The sequence below is a fragment of the Littorina saxatilis genome, linkage group LG3 (genome assembly GCF_037325665.1).
Source record: "Littorina saxatilis isolate snail1 linkage group LG3, US_GU_Lsax_2.0, whole genome shotgun sequence".
Classification (NCBI taxonomy): Eukaryota; Metazoa; Mollusca; class Gastropoda; order Littorinimorpha; family Littorinidae; genus Littorina; species Littorina saxatilis.
Window position 1 is genome coordinate 66,248,178 of NC_090247.1, and position 13,064 is coordinate 66,261,241.

The 13,064-nt window shown below is 40.7% G+C and overlaps 1 protein-coding gene across 2 annotated transcripts in view; it reads right to left on the reverse strand.

The window, feature by feature from the left end:
• LOC138963018 (uncharacterized) overlaps positions 1–13,064 on the reverse strand; it is a 64,507-nt gene that overhangs the window by 39,517 nt on the left and 11,926 nt on the right. For both annotated transcript variants that reach the window (XM_070334991.1, XM_070334989.1), the window contains exons 13-17: positions 12,640–12,729; positions 5,637–5,848; positions 3,429–3,629; positions 1,099–1,270; positions 489–578 (exon numbers count right to left, since the gene is read on the reverse strand). In XM_070334991.1, coding sequence (XP_070191092.1) covers positions 489–578; positions 1,099–1,270; positions 3,429–3,629; positions 5,637–5,848; positions 12,640–12,729 — 765 coding nt within the window. The remainder of the gene's footprint in view (positions 1–488; positions 579–1,098; positions 1,271–3,428; positions 3,630–5,636; positions 5,849–12,639; positions 12,730–13,064) is intronic.

Here is a 13,064-nt window from a genome sequence, read left to right on the forward strand (position 1 = left end):
CATATAACTACTGGAATATCTACAGTGGTACCTGTCAAAAGTGGACTTGCACGTGAGGTTTCCGTTCATGACAGGCATAAGTTGGTCAAGCCATGCACTGGCTCATCAGGTGGAATGGGGAAAATTGTATCCCGCTCAGAACAGTAATTGAGGTCCACAACCCTTAGGACTTATAAAACTAATGTTGTATAATACTCTACGGGTCACTAGCAGTGTAACTGTACTAATATTAACCTTAAACTCGGGTATATTTTTCAATCACAAATGATTAAAAAAAATTAGACAATTCTGTGGTCACCCGTTAGGCAACGCATCTTGAATATTTTGAGTTGCAACTTTTTCAGTTTGTCTATAAACTATTGAGAAGTTTGCCTCTGATTTCAAACAAGTTGTATATAATGTTCATAACATACAAAAGTCACAGCATCTTACATACCAATGTAAAGGTTATTAACTGCTCTATCTGAATAGTTGAAATGTAATCCCACCTTGTACAGCAAAGTCATGGCTCAAGACATTGGAACCAACGCTCCGTTTCTGGTTCGGCTGTTGTCCACCGGCGTAGAGCTTCATGCGACCTGTGAGACATTACCAACACAGAGGAATAACAAATTGTCATTGGCCAGTCTTTGTTTTAGCGACACTTTCTGGTATCTTACAGGGTTTGTGAAGAAAATGCCAGACCAGAAAATCCCAACCAGTTTTATCCGGTTTTAATTGCAAGTATCAGGTATTCATAACAAAGTAAAGTTTAGTCGTTGTGTTGCACATTTCTGTGTTAGTTGCCGTGATGGAATGACCGAGTTAAGTGGAAAGTAGTGTTCGTGCCTTCTGACAATAATAACTCGTCAGGGGAAAACAAAATATTAGTGCTATCCCTCTTTGTGAATGTCTCAGTAATAATTAAAATAGTATTAGCTTGCAATGGACGACATAAGCACTCTTTTTGTACAAACATTAGCACAGGTTAACAACCGAGCTGATAGTGACTTAAAACGTAATTCCTTGTTAGTAGACAATAACCCTTCACAAAGTCCTAGCACCAGTTGTTTTCAATGTAAAAGTAATAAGACATTGTTTAAACTGAAAAGTGTCTACCCTGTGAAATTTTCCATCCGTTGTTGACCCAGAGCGCCATGGTCTTGGCCTCCACGGTGAAGGTCACGGTCTTGCTGCCTCCCTTGGGGATGGTCAGTCGGTCAAACCAGGCCAGCTGGACCTTGGGGGCCGGCACGCCCTGCTCCTCCCAGCTCATGTACACCTGCACCGCCTGCACCACGGAATGGACACAGGTTAAATCAACACACCTGAGGTGTGCAACATGTAAATGTATCCATGCATGAGAGAGATCACTCATGTCATAACGAAACCATGCATTCACACGTTGGTATGTCATGTAAGTGAGGTCGTGTCAAACGCTCTGCTTCTCCCAGCTGATGTACACCTGCACCGCCTGCACCGTGGAATGGACACAATTTAAAAACAAGTTCCCACTGTAACTGTAACGTGCATGTCTTTGACTTGATACAAAGAAAACAAGTCGCGTAAGGCGAAAATACAACATTTAGTCAAGTAGCTGTCGAACTCACAGAATGAAACTGAACGCAATGCAACGCAGCAAGACCGTATACTCGTAGTCCACCGCTCACGGCATAGGCAGTGAAATTGACAAGTAGAGCGGGGTAGTAGTTGCGCTGGGAAGGATAGCACGCTTTTCTGTACCTCTCTTCGTTTTAACTTTCTGAGCGTGTTTTTAATCCAAACATATCATATCTATATGACCAAAGTCATTAATTAATTTTTAAACCACCACGCTGAAATGCAATACCGAAGTCCGGGCTTCGTCGAACATTACCCGACCAAAATTTCAACCAGTTTGGTTGAAAAATGAGGGCGTGACAGTGCCGCCTCAACTTTCACGAAAAGCCGGATATGACGTCATCAAAGACATTTATCAAAAAAATGAAAAAAACATCTGAGGATATCATACCCAGGAACTCTCATGTCAAATTTCATAAAGATCGGTCCAGTAGTTTAGTCTGAATCGCTCTACACACACACACGCACAGACAGACAGACACACACACACACATACACCACGACCCTCGTCTCGATTCCCCCTCTATGTTAAAACATTTAGTCAAAACTTGACTAAATGTAATAAATGTAAAAAGGAGACAGATATCTTTCTGATAATCTTTTTGAGGGTGAAAGTCGCTTGTTCATTTCAATGCTCGTTATTCTCTCATATGCCAGGGGGACTGGTTCCGAATAACTCTCACTTACTCTATTACACGTAATCTAAACAACGAATGAAGCTTCCAGAAGCGAAAATTCGTAATCGTCTTGTGTCGTCTTTGTATTGGTGAGTACAGTAATCCTTTGTTTTTTAACTTTCTTTTACACGTAGTGAATGCATTAAGAGCGCTTACTTCCATTTGTTCATTAGCTTTCTAATCTTATATATCTTTGAATTTTTTTTTCTTTGGAATTGCAAAGCAGGGCTCATGATCGATGACAAACTATTTTCACGTGTTCTCCCTCCTGTGGAGTTTTGCTCACAATAAGGCCACGTAAGCTAAATTTACAAAATATCTGGAGCGTCGCAGAATGATGCCAGATGTTGGACATTGAATGGAGAGAACCTTTTTGAATATGAATAAGAAACCAAGAAAGGATACTGTATGGAACGTTTGAATTTATACAAAAGGAAACATTCACATTGAAGTCACAGTACCTCGAAATAATGGTCTCTCGTAGGTTAGGCATACAAATAATGGTCTCTCGTAGGTTAGGCATACAAATAATGGTCTCTCGTAGGTTAGGCATACAAATAATGGTCTCTCGTAGGTTAGGCATACAAATAATGGTCTCTCGTAGGTTAGGCATACAAATAATAGTCTCTCGTAGGTTAGGCATACACATAATGGTCTCTCGTAGGTTAGGCATACAAATAATGGTCTCTCGTAGGTTAGGCATACAAATAATGGTCTCTCGTAGGTTAGGCATACAAATAACTAAGAAAACTAATCTGAGTATTACTTTATTTTGAGGATGGATGTCGCTTGTTCATTTCAATGCTTGTTATTCTCTCAGGTGCCAGGAGAAAGGTTCCGTATAACTCTCGCTTACTCCATTACACATGTCGTATGCATACAGAGCGCTTACTTCCCTTTGGTTATTTGATCTGAGTATGTTTTGATTTCGACCTACGGGTGATATCAAGATCTCAAGATCTTTTTCTTTTCCGTTCACGACATTGCAACTGGAGAGAGCCCATTTTAGCACGTCGATTCAGTTCGAAAAAAGGACAGTGATTGTCAAAAATGTTGTTCTTTACAAACCAAGTAAAATCTTGTTCTAGTATTGTCTTGATAATGTTTATGCTAAGACAATATATTTTGATTATTCAGTTAATAACCACCAACCTCATCGGCGTCGAAGCTGCCGGTGTTTTGCACGTGCACGGATCCCTTGAGGTCCTTGCCGGCCTGCACAGTGGTCGGGGCGGACAGCTGCGAGTAGTGGAAGCTGGTGTAGGACAGACCGTAACCGAACGGATACAGCGGCTCCTTGTTCAGGTAGCGGTACGTCTTGCCCGCCATCGAGTAGTCGTTGATGTCACCAATCTGGAAAAAGAAACAATGTTGGTAGCGGTGGTACTGCTTTGAGTTACTACGCCCGGAGAATGGTTTCTGTTTCTTCTGCCTTCAAGTTCCCCCGAAGACTGTCTCAGTCAAGGGGCTGATAATGATGATTTTGTGTGTCAGCGGGAGGCACCAGACTGAACTTGAAGTGCACTACTCTACGCGGAGTTTGAACAGCACTGTTTCTGCTTATTCACAGTCATGCAGCTAATGGCCGTTTGTATTCTTTAAATTCCATGTGTAGCATACACTGAACTAAAGTGCAAATGGACAGAAGATTGTCACCTTTATGTGGCGTCACGGTCGTCGTCGGTCCTCAGTAAAGCTACCGTCCTGAACCCTGATATTCATTCGGCGAAGTCTACTCCCCGAAGCTCGCTGAAGTCATGTAAGATGTGGTCAACAGAGTAGCAAGTTGAGGACAGTATCAGTGATCGCATGGATTTAATACGGAGAAAGGAAAGCTTGATAAAAACTCACAACAGTACTACTGCAGTTCGGGCAAGGCCTACCTATTATTGACCTTGCCCGAACTGAGGACGGGGTGGCCGAGTGGTAACGCACTTGCGCTCGGAAGCGAGAGGTTGCGAGTTCGACCCTGGGTCAGGGCGTTAGCAATTTTCTCCCCCCTTTCCTAACCTAGGTGGTGGGTTCAAGTGCTAGTCTTTCGGATGAGACAAAAAACAGAGGTCCCTTCGTGTACACTACATTGGGGTGTGCACGTTAAAGATCCCACGATTGACAAAAGGGTCTTTCCTGGCAAAATTGTATTGGCATAGATAAAAAATGTCCACCAAAATACCCGTGTGACTTGGAATAATAGGCCGTGAAAAGTAGGATATGCGCCGAAATGGCTGCGATCTGCTGGTCGATGTGAATGCGTGATGTATTGTGTAAAAAATTCCATCTCACACGGCATAAATAGATCCCTGCGCCTTGAGTCCGAGTCTGGAGATACGCGTGCGATATAAGACTTTATATAACTTGATTGACACCAGCTTGTGACGTCAAAGTCTGCTAATGATATTCAGCGTTTTGAGGTATGGTTATGTCATTATTAAGCTTGAATGCATAACAGTCGGTTCTTTTATTCAACCGTTTTATTGGTGAATGCATATATAGAGAATACTACATGGCTTGCTGTGTCGTACCAGATTTACACGAGTTGTTTTTTTAAATATTGAACTGCGAGCGAAAGCGAGCTGTTCACTATTTGAAAAAGCAACGAGTGTAAATCTGGTACGGAACAGCAAGCCATGTAGTATTCTGTTTATCCTACATACTGTACTTACGTGTATTTTTCTGAAAATGTCCTGCATTCGAGGCAGCTAAATTGAAGACGCTTGTTTTAGAACCTCGATCTCTTCTAAAGCCTCGTGCAATCTATTACGTCAAAGCAAAGAAACGTCACTCTGAAAGTGTGGCGTGACGTGTTAGTTCTAAAGATTCATCGAGGGTAATTAGCGAGCGCAATTTGTGTTTCTATAATGACGTTTGTCTCGGTGACTTTGGCATCATAAGCAGTGGAAAAGCAGGTCCCTGCCAGACTTGCTTGACATGACCTCATTTACATGATATACACACGTGTGATTTGAACGATTATTATCTCACGGGTGTCTCTCTCACGTATGTCGGATAAATTAAGGTCTTTCTTTGTTGTTGCTTTTTTTCAGGCATGCTGTTGTTAAGTAATTTGCATACCGTAGTCATTATAGTAAGCTAACAACACAATTAGAGAAGTTACATTTTATATAACAAATGAACGTCTTTCAAGTTTGAAATCCTTGTTGTTTTCTTTTCTTTTCGAATTTTACTGTGACACATTACATTTATAGTTTCCCTTGGAGTACTTTGCATATGCCAAAACTTCAAATCGAAGTTTAAAAACGAATACAACAACATTCCCAGTCGTGAATCATACACTTTTTTATCCATACTTTTTTCTTTGAAGAAAACATAACTCTTCGATTCTTCTTCCAACCAACTCACATCGTTTTCAGACTTGTACCAGGTGAATGGCAGCCTGCCGGCCGGTACAGCCCCAGCTACGTCATTGGCAAACACGTGACCGAGGGCGGTCCCAGCAGCCTGGGACGGGAAGAAGCATTCCAAGATGGCCGACACTCGATGGTCAGCGTCCGCGAAAGAGATGTCCAGCGCTGACCCCGTGAACAGGACCACGATCACTGGAGTGTTGTGAGCTGCACGTGTATTGTTAAGGCATATGAGTATGAATATTGTGTTTCAATCTTGATGGTGATAACTGCAGGACAGTTTTTTAAATGCCTCACAACATTTACAAGACATCGATTGTCAAGTTCTGACCCTCTGAACTGAACTACGATCGCTGAAGTGTTGTGAGCTGCACGCGGATTGTCAAGGCATATGAGTATGGATATTTTGTATTGGTGTTGATGGTCAAAACTGCAGGACCTTTTTTTTCTAATGCATCACAACGTGTACAAGTCCCCCTGAACTGGACTACGATTACTGAACTGTGTTGGAAATGCACACGAATTGTCGAGATACAAAAAAAATGTTTTAATTTGGGTGGCAACTATTAGTGAAAAGTAAGTTTTCTAAAAGCATACGCTGCTGATCTCCTGAGCAGGTCAGGATCACTGCTGTCTTGCAAACCGCACATACTGTAGTATAGATCTATACGCAATATATTATTTAGTAATGTGGATTGCTGCTACCACACAATATTTTTCTAAATGCCTCAAAACTGTTCCAATACGTCAGTGTCTATGTAGTTTTGACACTGTAAAATGGACAAGGATCACGTGATTGTTGTAGGATCTAGACGTTTAAGACACATAACGTCACGCTCATAATATAATTGCCTATGTTATTTTTTAATCAGTGTTTTGAGAAAAACGCAAAAAACTGTCTTTGGTTTCTTAACAATCTGCCTATCTCATTTTAGTTATAAGTTGCAAACTGCACTATCTCGAGCGGTGACAGCTGGATAAACGTGAGATTAAGAGCTGACAGCAACATGTTCAATCAGCAAAACTGCATAACAACCCACAAAGAGCATTTGCATACTTTCACATTCTCAAGTCTTCCTGTATCATAACGAAAAAGTGCCTAACTCAAGAAACGAGATCGGCAGTTTTGCTTACGTTACCATGGCAATGGTTTCCGATGGTCTGAGAGTGTGTACTCTCTAACACATGATAGATACCCTTCCAGTAGCTTCCCCTGTAGTTTCACTACATAAATGCCTAACACTGAGATAGGTATTTTTCTTATGAGCGTGACGATAGTCAACAATATCTCGATTCATCTGGATGGCCACTTATCCCTTGTGAGTTTTGTAACTAGTTCCAAGTCTCACCCTGTGAACATGTCAAGAATCACATGACAGGCAAGTAAACATGGATGGGTAGTGTTCTTTAAGAGCTGTTTTCTTTGCAGAGGAAACTTTGAGATACATGAACATTTGTGTCGTCGCCGATGAAAGATTGCAGTATGCATACGTCATTGTAAATATCATGAGGCATTGCCAGGAGCGTGGAGTCTAAGGACTTTCAGAACACCCTACCTAGCAAGCTGCATACGGAACGCACAGTATAATCCATTTGACAAAAGCGTTTCGTGTGAGAAAGAAACAAGTCGCGTAAGGCGAAATAGGGCCTTTTACAGCTGACCGCGCGCTGAGTCATTTTGAGTTACTCCCCTTGGGTACGGGCAAACTCGCTGTCGATACTGTTACTGGATACAGACGAGATGCATGGTCTGCTGCAACTTGTAAAAACTGCACAGCAGTTGGAACTACCGATCGATCCGGATTTTACAAGACAGGACGTGCAAGAAAAACTTTCCGAAAAACTTCGACAGATCGGATTTCCACCACGCGATCCTTTTACATCCGAAGAAAAAAGTGATCCATCAAACGCACCCATGATCGGTGTTGTTGACATCCTGAACTATCTGATTGAGAAAAAGAACGATTTCGACCAGAAGAAGGCGAAAACTTACAAATCCTTTGAAGATATATCGCCTTTTTTATGGCCATGTGCTCAACTTGAGGTATACATGTGCAGAAGTGGAAAAGTTTTTCGTCTACACCGCGGAGGTAAAACCGACACAGAGGCAGACAACCTACCTGCACACTTCCTCATATAAACTGTGCATAATCGTCAGCGAAGATGGGGACATTCTGCTGGGATTTTGCCAGTGTCCGGGGGGGGGGGGGGGGGGGGTGGCAAGTACTTACATTTTACAACATAGGCATGTTATTATTCATATTGTTATTGTTAGTATTGTTACTCCTCACTGAAACCAAGCAAAGCAGGCTGTTCACCCTCAATAATGCTTTTACTGTATTAGTACTGTCACAGTATGTTTGCATGCATACATGCATTTATATTAGTTAGCTTCCATAAAATATTGAATATATCCCCATTTCACAGCACTAGGATGGGATGTATGGCACTTTGAATCACTAACAGTAGCACTGCCTCTTCAATACCCATCTCCTTTTTGAAACTGAAGAGTATGGGTATGGACCAGTGGCAGTGAATGGTTAATAAACATATGGGTTGCTCTGATTTCATTCATGATCAGGTACATTTGGTTTTTTTTAACCACACAAACACTTAGACAACAATTATTAGAGTATGAGTTTTTCCGCGTTTTGATTTTCATTTAAATCCAAGTCACAGCTTCTGTTTTATGATGAGTGATGTAGTTTGAAACACTTGGACAACAATTATCAGAGTATGAGTTTTTCCGCGTTTTGATTTTCATTTAAATCCAAGTCACAGCTTCTGTTTTATGATGAGTGATGTAGTTTGAAACACTTGGACAACAGTTATCAGAGTATGAGTTTTTCCGCGTTTTGATTTTCATTTAAATCCAAGTCACAGCTTCTGTTTTATGATGAGTGATGTAGTTTGAAACACTTGGACAACAATTATCAGAGTATGAGTTTTTCCGCGTTTTGATTTTCATTTAAATCCAAGTCACAGCTTCTGTTTTATGATGAGTGATGTAGTTTGAAACACTTGGACAACAATTATCAGAGTATGAGTTTTTCCGCGTTTTGATTTTCATTTAAATCCAAGTCACAGCTTCTGTTTTATGATGAGTGATGTAGTTTGAAACACTTGGACAACAATTATCAGAGTATGAGTTTTTCCGCGTTTTGATTTTCATTTAAATCCAAGTCACAGCTTCTGTTCAAGTTATGATGAGTGATGTAGTTTGAAACACTTGGACAACAATGTCAATTATCAGAGTATGAGTTTTTCCACTTTTTGATTTTCATTTAAATCCACTCTGGAGTCACAGTTTCTGTTTTATGATGAGTGATGTAGTTTGAAGTGTTGGTATTAAATTTTCACTGACAATCATTCTGTGCTGGTATTCCCATTTTCACCTGCAGGGTTATGAAATATATGGGGAGAAACTTGGTCAGTAAAATCATCTTCACGCGTGAACTGAAAATTGTCTCTGTTTAAAATTACAATGTATTTCGTGAACACACCTGGAGAATGCCCTTGCGTGATTTAAAACTGCCTGCTGTGAATACTGTTGTCATACTATGAATTTTCTTTTGAGAAAAACAAAAGAATGAAAAGCTTTTAACTAGCTTGTGAATGAGCCTCTTACTTCTATGTGGGGCTAGGTGCTTTGAACTATTTTTAATGCCTGAAAAGGATAGTGATGGAAATCACTAGTTTAATGTCAGGTGTGACAAGTCACATATATATATATATACTATTGATTGAACTATTTTTTTTATTAATCTGCAATTTTGTTACAACCTACTTTGTTTATTTGGTGACAAGCTAGTGAGAGGCACTTTTTAGTGCTTGAATAGTACTGTGATGCACATTATTTATCATTTCAGTCTAGTCGTACTCATGATTACAACCAATAGTTCTTGTGAGCTTGTACAGTTATGTGATGTCTCTCAAGTCTTTTTCCTTGAGGCAAACCATTTTTCCTTTGAACGACACATAGTTCAGTTTGACCATTATTTTTCATTTTTGTGTTCTTGTTGTATGCAACTGCAAGCACCGAGCTGTCATGCTTTTTGTCTGATTTCAGACCATATTCTTTGGGCCATTTGTATGCTGAAGTAGTTTTGTTTTTCTGCCACTTCTGTTAGATTGTGTTTTTGCAGTGAGATTCATGTTCAAAATTTTAGACAAGATTAAAAGAATGATCCTGTTTCTTAAATGCCTTCGTGTTCATTGGTTTGTAGACTATGTGTCACTTGCTGTCTAGTTTTTCAATGAAATTGTTTTGCTAACTAGCTGCAGTATCACACTTTGGTTTATGGGGATATGAAAAAGCTACATTAAAACCATTTCTTCCTCTCTCAGCACATAAAGTCAAAGCATGGTACAATCTTTTTTGTTCCATTTATACTTATGAAGAAAAACAGCATGTCATTTTCAAGTGCCCCCCGACGAAGTGTTTTGTGCAAATGCAGGTGTCTTTGTTGACTTTTTCGATGTTGAACCTCTCGATCGTTCTTCCACATAGTTTAATCCATTTTCGGCACTTTTCTAAATCTCTAGAGGGTTTGGAAAACGGTACCCATCCAACACCGACCATGTGTGATCTCTCACGGCGTCTTAAATCACTTCCACACACGCCATAACAGCAATGTTTGTGCACCATCGTACAGCTCCACCATTCAAACAACGCGCAAAAGTGGCTGACTTTGCCCGAGGCACAGCGGGCCAAGGTCAAGGTCGCCTAGAATAGCCCAGGTGTAAAAGGCCCTATTACTACATTTAGTCAAGCTGTCGAACTCAGTCACGGGATGACACTGAACGCACTGTAATTTTTTACACAAACAGTACAGCTTCGTCAATCCCCGCGTGAAGTGAATCACTCACCTTCCACGTGCAAAACGTAGTAATATTGGCACGCCAGATAAGCGCGGCAGCGTATTGTGCTAAGCAGGAAAGCGCGCTTTTCTGTATTCTTGTTAACTTTCTGAGCTTGTTTTGAATACAACCTATCATATCTATATGTTTTTGGAATCAGGAAATGATCACGAATAAGATGACATCATTTTTGGATCGATTTCTTACATTTTAATCGTAAGACTAATTATTCTATTTTCGTTAATTGTGATCACATTTTAAGAGTAAACATGACATATGTATATATTTTTAGATTCAGAATGTGATGAAGAATACGATGCAATCTATTTTAAATCTGTTTGCGAAAAATCGATTTTAATGACAACTTTAATGAGTAAACTCATTAATCAAATGTTAAGCCTCCAAGCTGAGATGCAATACCAAAGTCCGGGCTTTGTCGAAGATTACTTGACCAAAATTTCAACCAATTTGATTGAAAAATGAGAGCGTGACAGTGCCGCCTCAACTTTCACGAAAAGCCGGATATGACGTCATCAAAGACATTTATCAAAAAAATGAAAAATACGTCTGGGAATATCATACCCAGGAACTCTCATGTAAAATTTCATAAAGATCGGTCCAGTAGTTTACTCTGAATCGCTCTGCACACACACACACACACACACACAGACTCACATACACACATACACCACGACCCTCGTCTCGATTCCCCCCTCTACGTTAAAACATTTAGTCAAAACTTGACTAAATGTGAAAAGGGTTCGTAATAGAAACGCCGTGATGAAAACTAACTTGTATTTCATGTACACCGTTTCATAGACCATCACAAATCTGCACAGACCTCAGTGTGGAATAAAAAACGCTCGCGCTGGACCCGAGTACTCTTCAGACTGGCTCGCTCCCCCAGTATGAAATTTTTGTCTTGTGCACGTTTAAGACCAAGTGATTGCTCTGTGTGAATTACAGGCATTCCCTTTGCTATATAACTACATTGCATGCGAGCCGAGGATGTGCGTGGTGACTGGCCTTTCTCTTTTATTTGATCACAGTGAAAAATATACTGCCGACCCTCTTCATAACTGGTGAACTGGTGGCCCACGAAGTTCTTTTACTGTCCTGGCTCGCGGATTCTTGCATTTATCACGCCCCAGGTAGTTTTACCAAATTCTTTAATGTAAAGTGAAGGTAAAAGACTGAAACATATGTAAACAAAGGAAACCATAAGAAAAAATACAAATTAATATGAAAAGAATCAAAACACAAAATCGCGACCTCTAAACCACCGCAGTCGCGACCGAGCAACCAACGCTTGGTAGAAAATGGGGTACACAAAAAATCAAATTATTCAAACACACAACGCGCAAAGCCTGGCAAATCGTCTCGCATGCGATACGCATGCTTTTTATGACGCTGGCTGGCTGTTCTATCAGGCTGCGTGTTGCCCCGCCGGTGTGAATTCCTCCCACCGCCAAGTCGTTTTTGTGGTTTATTTCGCATTTAGGTCCCAGGTAACATTATGAAGTTTTAATACGATCAATCGGACCTATTATCAAGTTAGTGTATCAACTTTTGAACGAACTGCGCCCCGTAGTTTCCCAGCAATAAGCTGTTAAGTCGAGACAGACACACAGACACACAGACAATTAAAGTCTGCTGAGCCCAAGTAGCCTACTAGCGTACTCGGGGATAAACTTTGGCCGAAGGCTAATATGGTAATCAAACTATGTCTACGCGGCAACCCCAATAGGCATGTCTTGCGTTTCCTACTTCACGTAACAATGTGTTTAATACCGAACATTTATCACAATTCTTAAGCACATTTCTTGCAATAGAGTCCCTTTACTAGACAAATATGTTAGTGACGCTATCAGAGTGTTGCAGGCTTAGTATATATATATATACTTAATACATCAACCCTCAGCTGATTTTGAAGAGACTTGTTGCTTCGAGACTATAACGCTGCAGTGCAACACCGGCAGTGACCACAACTGACTGTCAGTGCCCCCACTGTTCCAGACTCTGCGCCTCCAGACTAGGTTTGCAGAGCGACCTCCGAGTGCATTGATACGCTTCAGAACGCAAAAAGTCTTCTTTTGACCCGAAGGACAACCACCACCAGAACTGATAAGTCAGCTTACCGTGATCCAGAACGTCATTCAGCAACTGTTTCTGGTGGCCGGGGAGGTTGTAGTCAAACTTGTCCACACCCTCTTCTTCCTGTGTCTGACCTATTGACAAACAAACATGATGTTTTCCGGGAAGGGTTTCAGAAGAAGAAGAAGAAGAAGAAGAAGAAGAAGAAGAAAAAGAAAAAAATCGAGAAGAAGAAAATAGCACAAGTTTCGAAAATAAATCTAAGCGCTAAAGTGGTTGATCTCATCATTGACAGCAATCTGGGCTATTTGACAAAAGTTAACGGAAAGAAACGTCACCTGAAGCCTCTTATAAGCCTCTTAGAAGAAGAACAAGAACAAGAACAACAACAACAACAACAAGAATAACAACAACGACAACATCAGCAACATAATTGTAAAAGTCCCCAAATTAACTCCTTGCGCTTGAG